Source organism: Spermophilus citellus, assembly GCF_964194105.1.
Source record: "Spermophilus citellus genome assembly, chromosome: 8".
Taxonomy (NCBI): domain Eukaryota; kingdom Metazoa; phylum Chordata; class Mammalia; order Rodentia; family Sciuridae; genus Spermophilus; species Spermophilus citellus.
In genome coordinates, this window is record NC_138189.1 from 24,014,049 (window position 1) to 24,029,795 (window position 15,747).

At 37.4% G+C, this 15,747-nt stretch overlaps 1 protein-coding gene across 12 annotated transcripts in view; it reads left to right on the forward strand.

Annotated features, from left to right (window-relative positions):
- Positions 1 to 511: 511 nt before the first annotated feature.
- PCDH7 (protocadherin 7) overlaps positions 512 to 15,747 on the forward strand; it is a 402,869-nt gene continuing 387,633 nt past the window's right edge. For 11 of the 12 annotated variants that reach the window (XM_081304865.1, XM_081304869.1, XM_081304872.1 and 8 more), the window contains exon 1: positions 512 to 3,695. In XM_081304865.1, the coding sequence (XP_081160991.1) occupies positions 522 to 3,695 (3,174 nt within the window). In that variant the 5' untranslated portion in view covers positions 512 to 521. Of the gene's footprint in view, positions 3,696 to 9,898; positions 10,833 to 15,747 lie in introns of those variants that run through there. The other variant, XM_081304868.1, reaches the window with a different exon arrangement.

Here is a 15,747-nt window from a genome sequence, read left to right on the forward strand (position 1 = left end):
CTGAACGTGAATTGGACTCAACTCGAGTAGCAGCAAAGACCAGCGTGGCTGGCAGGCGGGGGAGGCTGTAGGCTTGCTACCCGCGGCTTCCCGGTTCCACCGCCCGCCTGCTGAAGCGATTCTGGCCCCTTCCGACAGAGCGGGGAACCGAGCCGGGGATCCTCCTCCCGCTGCGGGGATGACTCTGGGGGGGCGCCCAACCCGCGGCGCGCAGTGTCCCGTGAACTGTGAGTACTGCGACTGAACCGCGGCCGGCGAGCGGGCGATTAGCACCCATTGCATGAATTATGAAACAATAACTTTCGGAAGAAGCAGGAGGAAGAAAAAGAAGGATCTATCGCTACCCCCACCCCATAGGCCCACTCTACAAGCTGCTTTTGCCCCCTCCTTCCCCTCCCTCTCGTTCCTTCCTTTCCCGGAGAGGAGAGAGGACTGGGGGAGGGCAGGCGGTCAGCCCCGGAGGAGGGGGGCGCCGAGGGGGCTGTGGTTAGAAGGAACAGTAGCAGCAGCAGCAGGAGAAGATGCTGAGGATGCGGACGACGGGATGGGCGCGCGGCTGGTGCTTGGGCTGCTGCCTCCTTCTGCCGCTCTGGCTCAGCCTGGCGGCGGCCAAGCAACTCCTCCGATATCGGCTGGCGGAGGAGGGCCCCGCCGACGTCCGGATAGGCAATGTCGCTTCGGACCTGGGCATCGTGACCGGCTCGGGTGAGGTGACTTTCAGCCTGGAGTCGGGCTCCGAGTACCTGAAGATCGACAACCTCACCGGTGAGCTGAGCACAAGCGAAAGGCGCATCGACCGCGAGAAGCTCCCCCAGTGTCAGATGATCTTCGACGAGAATGAGTGCTTCCTGGACTTCGAGGTGTCAGTAATAGGACCCTCGCAGAGCTGGGTGGACCTGTTTGAGGGTCGGGTCATCGTGCTCGACATCAACGACAACACGCCCACCTTCCCGTCTCCGGTGCTCACGCTCACGGTGGAGGAGAATCGGCCTGTGGGCACGCTGTACCTGCTGCCAACCGCCACCGACCGTGACTTTGGCCGCAACGGCATCGAGCGCTACGAGCTGCTCCAGGAGCCCGGGGGCGGCGGCAGCGGTGGAGAGGGCCGGCGCTCTGGGCCAGCCGACAGCGCCCCCTACCCAGGGGGCGGCGGGAATGGCGCGAGCGGCGGCGGCCCTGGAGGCTCCAAGCGGCGGCTGGACGCTCCAGAGGGCGGCGGCGGAACTAACCCTAGCAGCCGCAGCAGCGTGTTCGAGCTTCAGGTGGCTGACACCCCAGACGGCGAGAAGCAACCGCAACTGATCGTGAAGGGGGCGCTGGACCGCGAGCAACGCGATTCCTATGAGCTGACCTTGCGGGTGCGCGACGGCGGCGACCCGCCTCGATCTTCCCAGGCCATCTTGAGGGTGCTCATCACCGATGTGAACGACAACAGCCCCCGCTTCGAGAAGAGCGTGTACGAGGCTGACCTGGCTGAGAACAGTGCCCCTGGGACCCCCATTCTGCAGCTGCGCGCCGCCGACTTGGACGTGGGGGTCAATGGACAGATCGAGTACGTGTTTGGGGCGGCCACCGAGTCCGTGAGACGACTACTGCGCCTCGACGAGACGTCGGGATGGCTCAGTGTCTTGCACCGTATAGACCGCGAGGAGGTGAACCAGTTGCGATTCACAGTCATGGCCCGCGACCGTGGGCAGCCCCCCAAGACAGACAAGGCCACCGTGGTTCTCAACATCAAGGATGAAAACGACAACGTGCCGTCCATTGAAATCCGCAAGATCGGGCGCATCCCACTTAAGGACGGGGTAGCCAACGTGGCAGAGGACGTTCTGGTCGACACCCCTATTGCTCTGGTACAGGTGTCAGACCGAGACCAAGGGGAGAATGGGGTAGTGACCTGCACAGTGGTGGGTGATGTGCCCTTCCAGCTCAAGCCGGCCAGCGACACAGAGGGCGACCAGAACAAAAAAAAGTACTTCCTGCACACATCAGCTCCTCTAGACTATGAGACCACCAGGGAATTCAACGTGGTCATAGTTGCGGTGGACTCTGGCAGCCCAAGCCTTTCCAGCAACAATTCCTTGGTGGTCAAGGTTGGAGACACCAATGACAACCCACCGGTCTTTGGCCAGTCAGTGGTGGAGGTTTACTTCCCAGAAAACAACATACCTGGCGAAAGAGTGGCCACTGTGCTGGCAACAGATGCTGACAGCGGAAAGAATGCAGAGATCGCCTACTCGCTGGATTCATCGGTGATGGGGACCTTTGCCATTGATCCCGATTCTGGGGACATCCTGGTCAATACGGTGCTGGACCGCGAGCAGACTGACAGGTATGAGTTTAAAGTTAACGCCAAAGACAAAGGCATCCCTGTGCTGCAGGGCAGTACCACAGTAATTGTGCAGGTGGCTGATAAGAATGACAATGACCCTAAGTTTATGCAGGACATCTTTACCTTTTATGTGAAAGAAAACTTGCAACCCAACAGCCCGGTGGGAATGGTCACCGTGATGGATGCTGACAAGGGACGGAATGCAGAGATGAGTCTGTACATAGAGGAGAACAGTAACATTTTTTCTATTGAAAATGACACAGGTACCATTTACTCTACCATGTCTTTTGATCGGGAACATCAGACCACATACACTTTCAGAGTCAAGGCTGTAGATGGGGGAGATCCCCCCAGATCTGCCACAGCCACAGTCTCTCTCTTTGTGATGGATGAAAATGACAATGCTCCCACAGTTACCCTTCCCAGAAACATTTCCTACACTTTACTGCCACCTTCAAGTAATGTCAGGACAGTAGTAGCTACAGTGTTGGCAACAGACAGTGATGATGGCATCAATGCAGACCTGAACTACAGCATTGTGGGAGGGAATCCCTTCAAGCTGTTTGAGATTGATCCCACCAGTGGTGTGGTTTCCTTGGTGGGAAAACTCACCCAAAAGCATTATGGTTTGCACAGGTTGGTGGTGCAAGTGAATGACAGTGGGCAGCCTTCCCAGTCTACCACCACCCTGGTGCATGTTTTTGTCAATGAAAGTGTTTCAAATGCAACTGTGATTGACTCTCAGATAGCCAGAAGTTTGCACACCCCGCTGACCCAGGATATAGCTGGTGACCCAAGCTATGAAATTAGCAAACAAAGACTCAGTATTGTCATTGGGGTGGTTGCTGGCATTATGACAGTGATTCTAATAATTTTAATTGTCATGATGGCAAGGTACTGCAGGTCTAAAAATAAAAATGGCTATGAAGCTGGCAAAAAAGATCACGAAGATTTTTTTACACCCCAACAGCATGACAAATCTAAAAAGCCTAAAAAGGACAAGAAAAACAAAAAATCTAAGCAGCCTCTCTACAGCAGCATTGTCACTGTAGAAGCTTCTAAACCAAATGGACAGAGGTATGATAGTGTCAATGAGAAGCTGTCAGACAGCCCAAGCATGGGGCGATACAGATCTGTTAATGGTGGGCCTGGCAGTCCTGACCTGGCAAGGCATTACAAATCTAGTTCCCCATTACCCACTGTCCAGCTTCATCCACAATCACCAACTGCAGGAAAAAAACACCAGGCTGTACAAGATCTACCACCAGCCAACACATTTGTGGGAGCAGGAGACAACATTTCAATTGGATCAGATCACTGCTCTGAGTACAGCTGTCAAACCAATAACAAGTACAGCAAACAGGTAAGATGCATCCCAAATATACTAAAATATTCTAGAGAGGGCTAATATCCCTGAGACAGATCACCTTCTTCAGATTTTTGTCTTTTCTTTTTAAAAATTATTATTTAAAATTTTAATAACTGTAATTTAATGTTAATTCTTAATTCATATGCTATTAAATAGCAGAGACCTTCAGTGAGAGTTGTAGTACTATATTTTGCAAGTTAGACCTAGTGTCCACTAAGTCACTACAGGAAAATATTTAAAGTGGACAGTGTTTTGCCGTGTCTTTGCACATGACAGCCCTAATCCATCCTGTATTCTCTGCTTATAGAATAAATATGCATATATTATTTGGATAGTCCCAAGTAGATAATTGTATCTAGAGAGAAAATTTCTTAAGTCACTACAGTGGTGTGTTCAGATTGGACACAATGAAAGTTTCAGCTGTGTTATATACACATAATGAAGAATTTTACAAATAAGATTGATTTATGCAAGTATAGTGCCATGTATGAAATGTTGAAATACTGACTAATTCAACAAAAAAGCTAGTTTAGAAATATTTACTGATATGCAAGTGTCATGAAAAACTATGTTTTTAATATTTCATGTCTACAACAATTGATATCTATAACAACTGGGCTTCTGTGATGATATGCAATCATAATTTGCACTCATTTCAGTATCAAAGTGTATAAACAAAAAGTAAGTTGCAAGGGCCATTTGTTTTTTAATACAAGCAATGAAAATGTTCATAATGGATGTAGTGTGTGCAAGACTGTTCTGGTATTCTTTGTAATACTCTGAGACTATAAAGATTGTGTGGAATATTAGACACAATTGTTTCCTGGAGAAATGTGAAAATAGTAGCACATCCATATGTATGTGTGTATATATATGCATATATGTGTATGTATATATGTGTATGTATATATATATATTTCATATATATATCTGAGGGGAACATCAGAAAATATAAATTTTGTTTTTTTAAAGTTTTACTTGTATGATACTTAGAAAGTTTATTTTTTTATACCAACCAAAGTTTAACACACAGCAAATATATTTTTTTGGAAATTCCTCTGTCTGATGTTGCAGCAAACTCTGCTTATAAAACAATACATATTTCTCACTGACAGAACATATCTTAACCACTTTTATGAATGTCAAATATTCTTTAATAGTTTTACTACTAAACATGCTTTGCTTGTGGAATATGGAATCTGAGAAGAATTGAGGCAAAGAAATATTTTATTTCATTGCTTTATTTAAGATGATATAGAAAATATATTAATTCCTTATTTGCTCCCATAATCATTAAAATTAGTTTCCTAAAGAAATATTTTCTGTTTGTAGTCCATTATTGTAGCTATTTGGATAAAAACAAGCAGCCTTAATCTGATTTTCTATTCAATAGTAAAAGCAATACAAGAAAAACATAGGTTTGCACTATAATGTACGAAATGGCTGTTGAAGATATGTCTTTTGAGGCATGCAAGCTTGAATAATTTATTTATTTTAACCCAACATTTGATATTGTGGAGAGTTTATATCTGTTATATTAATGCTTTACCTAGAGTTAGAAAGATTTTTTTCTTTTGTTTCTTCATGCCTTTATCAGATTTGTAAACAAGGAGGATTCTTAGTTAAAATAATTTTACTTTTATAAGATTACATTTAAGAACCCACAAATAAATTGAGGTTTTAAAAATTTCCCAGAAAGTGACAAAATATAATGCAAAAAAGTGTGAAGAGATCTTTTCTGTCGAATATTTACTTCTCCCCTGTCATCTTAATAGTACTTTTGTCCTGTAACTGAAAATTGCATTCTAAATTGTGTAATATTATGCTTTTAAGTGGATATATAAGTGGCAGATTTACAGGTATTTTAATGCAAATGCCTTATAAGTTCTATGCTTTCACTTAAACTCCTTTTGACCCATCAGATGGTGTTACTTCTATGTTCTTCAATTTTTTAAAAGAGCCAATATCAAGATTGTTTAAAAGGCAAAGTGATACGCTTATAAATAAACTAATGTATGATATTAGTCTCTTAGCTGAGCAAAGTCCACATAACAAAAACGAAAATCCACAAAGCTATTAGAATAATCATATAGTTTACCAAAAGTGACTGTAGAAACCTTGTATGTCATTATGTATTTAAAAAGATGTATAAATTTTAACCACAAATAAGTAATTGACCTACAGTGAAATAAAGGCAAATGAAACACATCCCCCTTAGTGTAATTAGTAATAGTAATTGATATGCTTCATCTTCACAATATTGCTGTCAGGGGACAAGGGATCCATTTACAAAGTTACATTCCATTTAGGTATCTGACATACAGAGAACCCTTTTGTTCTGATTTTTATTTTTATTTTAAAGTAGGTGATTTTTCTGTTTTTTATTTTAAAAAGATATTACCTTTAATTTTTACAGAACTGCCATGATATATTTTCTTCAAGTAAACTTTTTGTTTAGAAATAAACAAACAAATGCAGGGTTTTGTTACAATTTATGTTCTTCAACAAATGAATTTATCTAAGGAAAAATTTAAGAAATGCAGAGTTTTGTTACAATTTATGTTCTTCAACAAATGAATTTATCTAAGGAAAAATTTAAGAAATGCAGGGTTTTGTTACAATTTATGTTCTTCAACAAATGAATTTATCTAAGGAAAAATTTAAGAGTTATATTCTTTTAAGTGCTTATAATAAAGATTAATTTAAAACATGATATTTCATTTGATATGGAGCTTTTATTTTAGAGTTTTCCTGAATTGCCTCATTATAGCTCCTTATTAAAATGGAAGTGGTAGAGTGGTGGTTCTTAGAGTGTTCTTATCTTCATAAGAATTAGACATTTTGAAGAGTTGCCTCTATGTGGTTATGTAGTTGTAAGCTAAACAACTCCCTAGTAACGAAAGTTTATAAGTAATCCTCATACTATGGTCCCCTCCCCCTTCTTTTAGGTTTGTTTTCCTATACTCTAGAGACAGTCTAATCAAGCTTCTAGAGTTACTCTTTGGCAGACTATAGATGTGTGTTGCAAAGTTTCTGGAATTATTTCTGAAATTCACATATTAGAAAAACTGATGATGTAGCTTAGGTTTTCATAATTCATACCTTTGCCATTCAGACAACCACCTTCTGTTGAGTCAAATCTGGATCATTGACAGAACCTTTCCATTTCTTTCTTCTTTTGCCTGGCAAACCTGGTCCTGTTGAAGATCTAAAAATACAACTGTGCTTTTGATTTGAAAAATTAAAAATAATGCTTTCTGTTTATTTTTAAATACCCAGTGTTTTACTATGTGCTAAATGTTTTTCAAAATTCTTTAAAAAATAATATAACTCCAAAAATTGATAATATAAATATATAGTTACAACATTGCTTATTACTCTCAAGTCCTGCTGAGCTTACTCTTGATATGCTGTTATTTGGATAATGCACATAAAAGTAAAAATTTATTGTACTTAGTAAATGGAAAGTAAAGCAATTTATTTTTGGCAAGAATTTAGGTTGAATAAACATTCACTTTAAAAATCCATTTGTAGTTGATCCTGAAATACTTAAGGAAAAAATTATATTAAATCTCATGACAGTTTCCTTTTATAAGGAACTGTTGAATTAGTTTGAATAATGTTCTCTTTAATTGATCAATCTATGTTCAATTGCTATATTTTTTCATTAGAATATATATTTCTTATATACTAATGAAAAAATATAGCAGAACCTGTTTATTTTTTAACTACTTCAATTTTGGAAGCAAATGGATGACTTGCCATCATTATCGGAGCAATAAGCATTAAGGGAAATGTATAACAATTTATTTGTGTATATATAAAAAACACTATATATATTTTGGTAGTAATACATCTGCATAATGATGCCAGCCACCACTTCCTAATTTAATTCCATAAGCATAATCTCTATAATATGACTCTCATGTTTTCAACTATGGAGTCTTTCAAGAGGCACAGTGAATCTGCATATGATGAAACTGCTGTTATATTTGGCCTGATACAGTCAATAGACTAATAACTATGGAAATGAGACCATGTCTTTAGTTGAGAGACATCTACTAAAACAACATTGCCTGAATCTTTGGATGTCTATGAAATAAGGAAAAAGTCATTCACTGATTTGACCTGCAGTAATGGCTATGCAAATTTAAATGGAAGTCCACATATGACAATTTAAAACTTATCCCAAACTTATCCTAAATCCGTTAGTGATGTAGATATAAAGCTGCAAAGCCAATTTAATGATTTTAAGTAAGTCATGTAGGACACTAAATATTACAAAATCATTTTCTTATTGTATTCCTATCTTTGAAATATCTTTAATATCTCACCTGTGGAAAAGTATAAATAATGTGTATATCACAAACTCTTCATGTTCCTGTATAACAAGTATGGTGCCAATGGTTTTTTATTTTGTTACAATATTCATACATTGATATGTGAATAATATCTGAAATTTGAACATACACAAAGCCAAAAGACCTTATAATCAATGGCTTAAAAATCACAAAGTCATCATATTTTAGATTTAGAAGATATCAACTAAGAACTCCTCCCATTTTATGGAAGAAGAGACTGAGGCCTGACATAAAAAAGTAATTTGGAAGCGCAACATTATCAGGTATATAGGTAAACTGGAGTCCAAATCATGGATTTCAGAGTTTAGTATTCCTTTTTATTTCATTATATTCTCTGTAAGAAAAAAAAAAAAACACTGAATTTCTGTAACTTTTTCTATACCAACCTCAGAAATAACAGAAATCTGGTTAGATTTACTTATGTATTTGTTACAATACACTTGGCTATAAAGATAGATCTTTTTATAATAGACTATAATTTGGCCTTGTGCTTCAGTTCTTGTGTGTAAAAATGTCTTGGAATTTATAATTCAAAAATTTATAGATTTTAAAAAGAAATTAATAATTTTCACCTATGTAAGGTAGCAGTTGATATTCATTAAAGTAACTTAACATAGTTGAGAACATATATTCAACAAGTTCATTGACAAGATTTTGAATTTTAGCAGGACAGTGACAACATATGTAAATTCCTGCTTAGAATTTACCATACCCTCAATAAAAATGTATTTTAATAGAAAAGAATAAAAAATATTCTATATGTCATATATGAAACTTTCTATGCATTCTAATTGAGATAATATTTGGCTTTTTCCATCAATAGGAAAAACTCCTTTTGGTTTCTGAATTCCTTTACATTCCACTCACTTTGCAAATACATTTTACCTTAGTAGAATCCTTGGTACATAAACAACAGTGAACTGATTTTTCCTTTCAGTTTGTTTGCTAGAAATTTTTAGAAGAATATGACATTTTGTGATTTTTCAGGTGGCTTGTTCCCTTGTTAGGGAGTTAACAATCTAATGTATTATTTATATAGGGATAAAATATAGATTATAGCATTTATTAAGTTCAAAAATAAAACCCGAACTTAAAAAAGAAAAATGTAGCATGAGGAAGTCATCGTTTTTATATAGCCATCAATGTTACTAGACATTTTAACATCACTAAGTTATAGGTAGGGGGTAGGAGGTGAAGTTGGAGTTGGTACAGGAAATGTAGTGTAATAATCATTTATTTATGTTTAAGGTGTATGTAACCGATTTTTAGACTATGGCAAGGTTCCCCATTCATTTATTTACTATGTCTCTATAGAAAGAGTAAAATCTGTTCAGATATATCTGGAGTAAACTCTGCCTCTCTTATTGTCTCTAAAAGCCCTTAGACTCTTTTCTAAAGCAGGGACTATGTTTCGGTACATTACACAGTGCTTTATTTAGCATTACTGTTTTGGGAGAAATCACATTCCAAAAAGAATTGAGCTGAACCCAGTAAAACTAATCTTAATTATCACTTCTGGTGAATTAATGTTTTAAAGGCGGAATAAAGGTTTATTTTCAGAAATTCAGTGATGTTTGTATTGAACTCAAATGCTGTGTACAAACAATGAAACTATTAAAGCTTCCAAATAGAATTTCTCTGACAAGTTAACTTTGTTCCCCTGAGTGTATTTATTATTTACAAATACATAATTTGCAAATAATTTTTTTCTCTGCTCCCAAACCTCTTTCATAGCATTCCAATTGAACATAAAACATGGGGGAAATTTTCATCATGATTTCTTTTTTCTTTCTTTTTTTTTTTTTACCTGCATAAATCTTTTTTTCCTTCTTTCAGATGCGTCTACATCCATACATTACTGTGTTTGGCTGAATTCCACTCTTATATGATGCTCCATTTTGCACCATACTGTGATGACCTTGCTACTCCGAAACCTGCTGGAGCCTGACCTTGGCCGTGGGGTGTCAGCCAATCACTGCATGTTCCACTTGTACATTTTATTTTCAACTTCTTTTTCCCTCTCATTTAAGAAAAAAAATAATATTAATTTAATAAACTTATAAAAGAGACAGTATTAATACAGAAATTTGCTACTAGTAGATTCTAAAGTCACAAGGAGTTCCATTCTAAGAGGGTTAGCCCCTATCCTAACAATGAAGTTATTAGAAAAAAAAAAAAAATCCAAACACATAATTCAACAATAATTTTAAACCTGGGCTTTGTGTGAACAAAGCAAAATTAGGTCTGTTGTGTCTTTGTCTATACATTTGTCTACATTAAAGACTGACTTTAAATAAAAATCTAAATTAATATTTTTGAAATGTCATGTGATCACAGCTTGTTTTTCAGGCCAGATAGTTATGTTAGAGGAAAAAAGAGTCTTGATTTTTCTGTGTGTGCACCTCTAAATGCCATTGTGTGTATCTGTGTTTGTACCCATACCTGTATATGCAAAGACTTTGAGCAGTATTTATAAAAATGTTAGTTATGAAACAAATTTGAGAGTTTGATTTTGTATTTTTATCACAGCATTGCAATAGACTGATTTTTCTGTAAGTCCTGAATTATTGACCAAAGTATGTGTAAAATTTTCAAGGCTTTTTTTTTTTTTTGACAAATTACATAAGAAAATTTCAAAAACATTGGCTAAATTAACTTAAGTCACTTTAGTTACATTGAGAAGGAATATGTGGCTCCTGTTACTAAATTTAATGGAAGGCTATTCTATTTAATGTCAGATGGCATAAACTCCAGCAGTTCTAACAATTCAGCATGCTGTACTATTGAGACAGTGACTGGATTTTAGTTGTTTGATATTCTAGTTAAGTCAGGACCTCCTCTGGATGGCCCCATACTTCTCCATGTTTATGTATTTATGTGTTTATTTGTTATGTTGTAGGCATTTATGTGCTTAAAAACAAGTATTCTATATGTAAAGTTTGATTATTTCATATACATTTACCACATCATCTGCCCTATTAAAATTTGCTACAAGATTGGAAATTCCAAAGAAGAATGCCAAATTTTTATGGTTTTTGTTTTTTGTTTTGTGAATCAAAGTCAGTCTAATAGCCCTTTTGGAAAAAAAAAATACAGGAATGTCATTAAAACGCAAAGTAATAGGAAATACATTATTACCCATGCAAATCCCAAAGGTCTGCTAGTGGATTTTTATTCTATTAGCTATTTATTTAAACCTGCAAAAGGGAAATTATCACAAGTATCATTGAGACAACAGTGAAATTCCTGAATAAAACTTAATTATCCTCAACCTCTCATTTTGTATTGAACATAAGGGCCAGTAGAAGAGGCTGGATAAAGAACCCTTACTGCTTCTGCTTCTTTCTTCATCTCAAGAGGTAAACTTCCTCTGATCAACTTGAAGTGTGAATCCTGTAACAAATCAGATCCACTCAAATACTAGTGATTAAAAAAAAAAAATTAAAGTCCAAACTTTGTGGTTCCTTGAAAGTACAATTCAAGGGGTAGAGGTAAGATTTAGGAATACCTTCATACAGAACATTCAGAATTGGCATTTAGGAATAGGTTGTGATACACTCTTGGAGGATTTATCAATTTATCAGGTTTCTAACCATAAGTAGAAAGATATGAAACAAAATAGAAAAATCTACAGTACATTGCCATAGGAAGAAACACTTGTTTTGGGTAGACTTTTTGTTTCAGTTGTGTTTGTGTGCCTGTGAGTGTCCTGTTCTTGGTTCCTATGTTAAAAAAAAAAAAAAAAAAGAAAAGAAAAGAAAAAAGAAAACAATATATGTATACACACACACACATACACACACACATTTATCTATCTATTTTATGGTGGAAACAGTTTGAGAATAATACTCTTCACTGGGGTAGGAAGTTAAGACTGTTTTCTATTGTGATTAAAATATGTAATAAATCAAAGCAAAAAAGAGGATTTTAGTGCATTATTCAGCTGAATCAGAATAATCAAAAGTATAGTTTTTATAGCAGCATTAACCATAGCAAAATTTTTTTGAGATATTTTTTATCACTTCCTTGCTTCTTGTGTGTGTGTGTGTGTGTGTGTGTGTGAGAGAGAGAGAGAGAGAGAGAGAGAGGGGGGGGGGAGAGAGAGAGAGAGAGAGAGAGAGAGAGAGAGAGAGAGAAAAGAGAGAGATTGGTTCAATGATGAGATGTAGACTTTCACTGTTTCCCCATACCCCTGCTCCTGATTATTGTTACCAATCTCAGGTCTTTTGATCAGTCTCTGTTATAATTACTGGAACTTATGAATAAGGAGATAACCCTATTGATTTTAGTATTCAAATATTTTATTTTAAATTGAAAGACAATAATTAATTCTCCCTTATAAAATCTAAGGAGGAACATGGTAATGCTGGTGACCAGTTTATTTACTGAGGTTCATTCATTCAAGTTTTTTCTTTTAGTAGAACTAATGTCAGTCCTGGTCTTGGTTATGCAAGAGTAATGAGTCTTTGCCCTCTTAGAATGAATATATTAGAAAGAAGATTACAGAACAGAAAAATGATGATTATTTGTTATCATTCCTCTTACATTTCAAAGTGTTGGATACATGTTTGCTCACTCATTACTCAGAACAAACTGTGAGGAAGAACACCATTATTTTTCCTGAGATGAGGATAGTGAAGCAATGAAGGTTTTTATGACTCTAATGGAATTAGCTACACAACTTTATAAAATATGAAACAAAAATTCAGTCAGAATTCAAGAGTACTAAAAGCACTTGAAGGAAACTTTTAAGATTTGTGGAGTTTTTTTTCTGTTTTGTTTGTAGTGATTGGGATGGAACACCAGGGACTCATGCATACCACACAAGCCTATCACCACTGAGGCACATCCCCAGGACAAGACTCTGTTTTTAAATAGAGTTTTCTTTCAGACTTCTCTGCACAAAGTCTTCTCAAAACAGAGTCAGAATTCAAGAGTTCTGAAAGTATATGAGAAAAGTTGTAAAATCTGCATTTTGTAATAGGGTATATTTTACAGACTTCTCTGGGAAAAATCTTTGCAAAAGAAATCTTTAAAAAATATGCTGTTTTTTAATTTTTTTTCCCCCAGAAGTCACACACTGCACTTCATACTTTAAAGGAAGGAAGGAAGGAAGGAAGAAAAGGCATTGGGTATAATTTGGATGTCTAATTAATTAACTAGATGTGTATAAGTGATTTTTAAAAGAACCCCATCAAGAATTAGGCAGATTGCTTTAACCCAAACTTTATTTTTGAGACATTTTTCAGAAAACTTATTAAGGTCCTTAGGAAGTGCTACTACTATTAATACTACCTCTCAGGGAATAAAATTTCATCTCTACCTTTGCAATAACTTTCTTTTGATGCCTGTGATTCTTAAATCTCTTCATTTCATAGAAAGCATATTGTTTTGCTCTATCTTTATTACACAGTGTAAAACTTTGGGAAGGAGATAAAATGATTATTACAAGGTCCCTACCTTCCATAAGATGAGACAATACAAAAAAAACGATACACATAAAACAGGAAATACGTGAAGGTCAGAGCGACTGTCCCTACATTTGTCTTGTCCATCATCATAGTATTTCCTCATGCCCAGGATCATGCCCAGTTTACAGGAGACACTCATAAATATCTGTTGAACAAATGAACAAAAGTTGTGGACCTTGATGCTAGGTAGCCTGTAGATTGTATCTGGAATTTGGCATGGCCACTTTTTTTTTTTTTTTTTTTTTTTTTTTTTTTTTTAATCAGGTTCTGAGCTCTTCAGGAACTGTTACTCTCCCTGCTGGGAGGGTTTACCATGATGAAAGGTTACCTGCTGGGTTGGCTGGAGCCCCAGTCTCCACTTCCTAATTTATGCCTCTTGTTTCAGTAGCATATGAATAATTCTCTGATTTCTCCTTCTTCCTTCTTGGTGGTGGTGTAAACACCAGACCCTTAAATAAGATAAACTGAAGCAAATGTTTAAGGCAAGTGAAGGAAGCACTGGTCACCCTGAAGATTCTGTCTTATTTTGAGGGGATATAAAAGAAGAACCATGCAAGCATATGGGTTTTCAGTATTTTTCTGGGGATCCTTATCTGGGGAAAAAATAGATACATGTACGCCCAAACACATGCACAAATTTCTGTGTCTGTCAATTTATATATTCCTGCATATTTTATTCACTCACTGTGCCAACTCATGCTCACTGATAAAAGTTTCCATTTTCATTCAGCTCATGACAGTCATTTTTAAAAGGTGATATGTCCAGCATGTCTGTGAAAGGAAATGCATACTCCATTTACTAAAGAAAGGCCTAAAAAAGGGAATACACTCTTAGTTCAAAGTGGTGGGCAGTGAGACAGGAGCAGAGAAATTCCTTGCAACACAAAATCACTCCTAAGGAGGCTGGAAAGGCCTGAGAAGCTCCTCTTTGAAATCGTGAATGACCTGTGACCAATGTCTGTTTCAGTCTTTAGCTCACCCCAGGTGCTTATTGCTAAAAGATAACTGAGTCAGCACATTGCAAATATCAATAATCCTTAAGAAGTTGGAATTTTGCTTGGGGCGTTGAGGAAATGTGGGCAGCCTTTCCCAGCTTGGAAGACAGAGGAGTCCTTAAAGCACTTAGTGTCTCCAACTCCAGTATTGAGTCAGGAGGTAGGGGGGATTATATCTGAAAGAGCCATTCAGGCCTGACAAAGGCAAATGGTTGTGGCCTTGAGTTTTGGCCCTGGAGAATTTAAGGATTCCACTAAATGTCATGGCTTGATATGATTGCAAGATTAAGAGTGAAAATGTGGTAACCTCCACTTTATTCCCTTTAGACCAGGTGTTTTGTGTGTTTTGGGTTTTGTTTTCTATTTTTAATATCCAGTTCAACTGCTCTGTCTCCACTAATTTTCTGCTCCCATACTTTTGAGAGAAAGAACAAAGCACTACAAAACCTGCATGCAGATAACCTATCTCTCCCTACTATTATTATTAGACTAGTGTAATAAAAATTGTTGTCACTTATTAAGACATTATTGTCAGCACTTGTTTCTTATCCTGGTTTTAACTTGAGGAAGCTGAGATATAAGAGGATAATAGCATTTTTTTTTCAATGCTGGAAGCAACTTCAGAAAAATTCATTTGACAAAAATCTGTGGGATGTTTACAGCAGACCAGATGTAAAATGCAACGACCGGCTCCCTTCATTTCTGGTTGGCTGGACTAAATATTTCAAGATTTGAAAAATAATAATTTTACTTAATAAGCTATAAATTTTAGTAAAACAATGAAGATTAAAAGGAATTTGAACTGTTTTGGTGAAGAATATTGTGCTTATTTCATAATGTGCTACAAGCCTGTGCTAATCAAATATAAGAGTTGTGTAATTCTGTTTTGCATAAATATCATTACAAATGCAGATTTACTTGCCCCATTCTTAGAAATTTGATTCTAGGACATTAGTGCTTTAGCCTAGAAACCTGAATTTTTAATGTATTCCTCCCTTCTCAATTCTGATTGCAGATGCTAGGCCAGACAGCGAAATTTCTAGGTTATAGGCCTTGGAATTCCTAACTTCTGCTTACTGCTTCACTCCTAGAAGGTCTCTAGAAAAAAAAATGGGAACTAGGTGAGGCAATCTGAAAAATCTGCCCTCCATCCCAGCTGTCTCTAGTTGGCTGATGTAACCTCATGTAACCCCTTCAAGTCCTGAAGCCTCTAGAAACT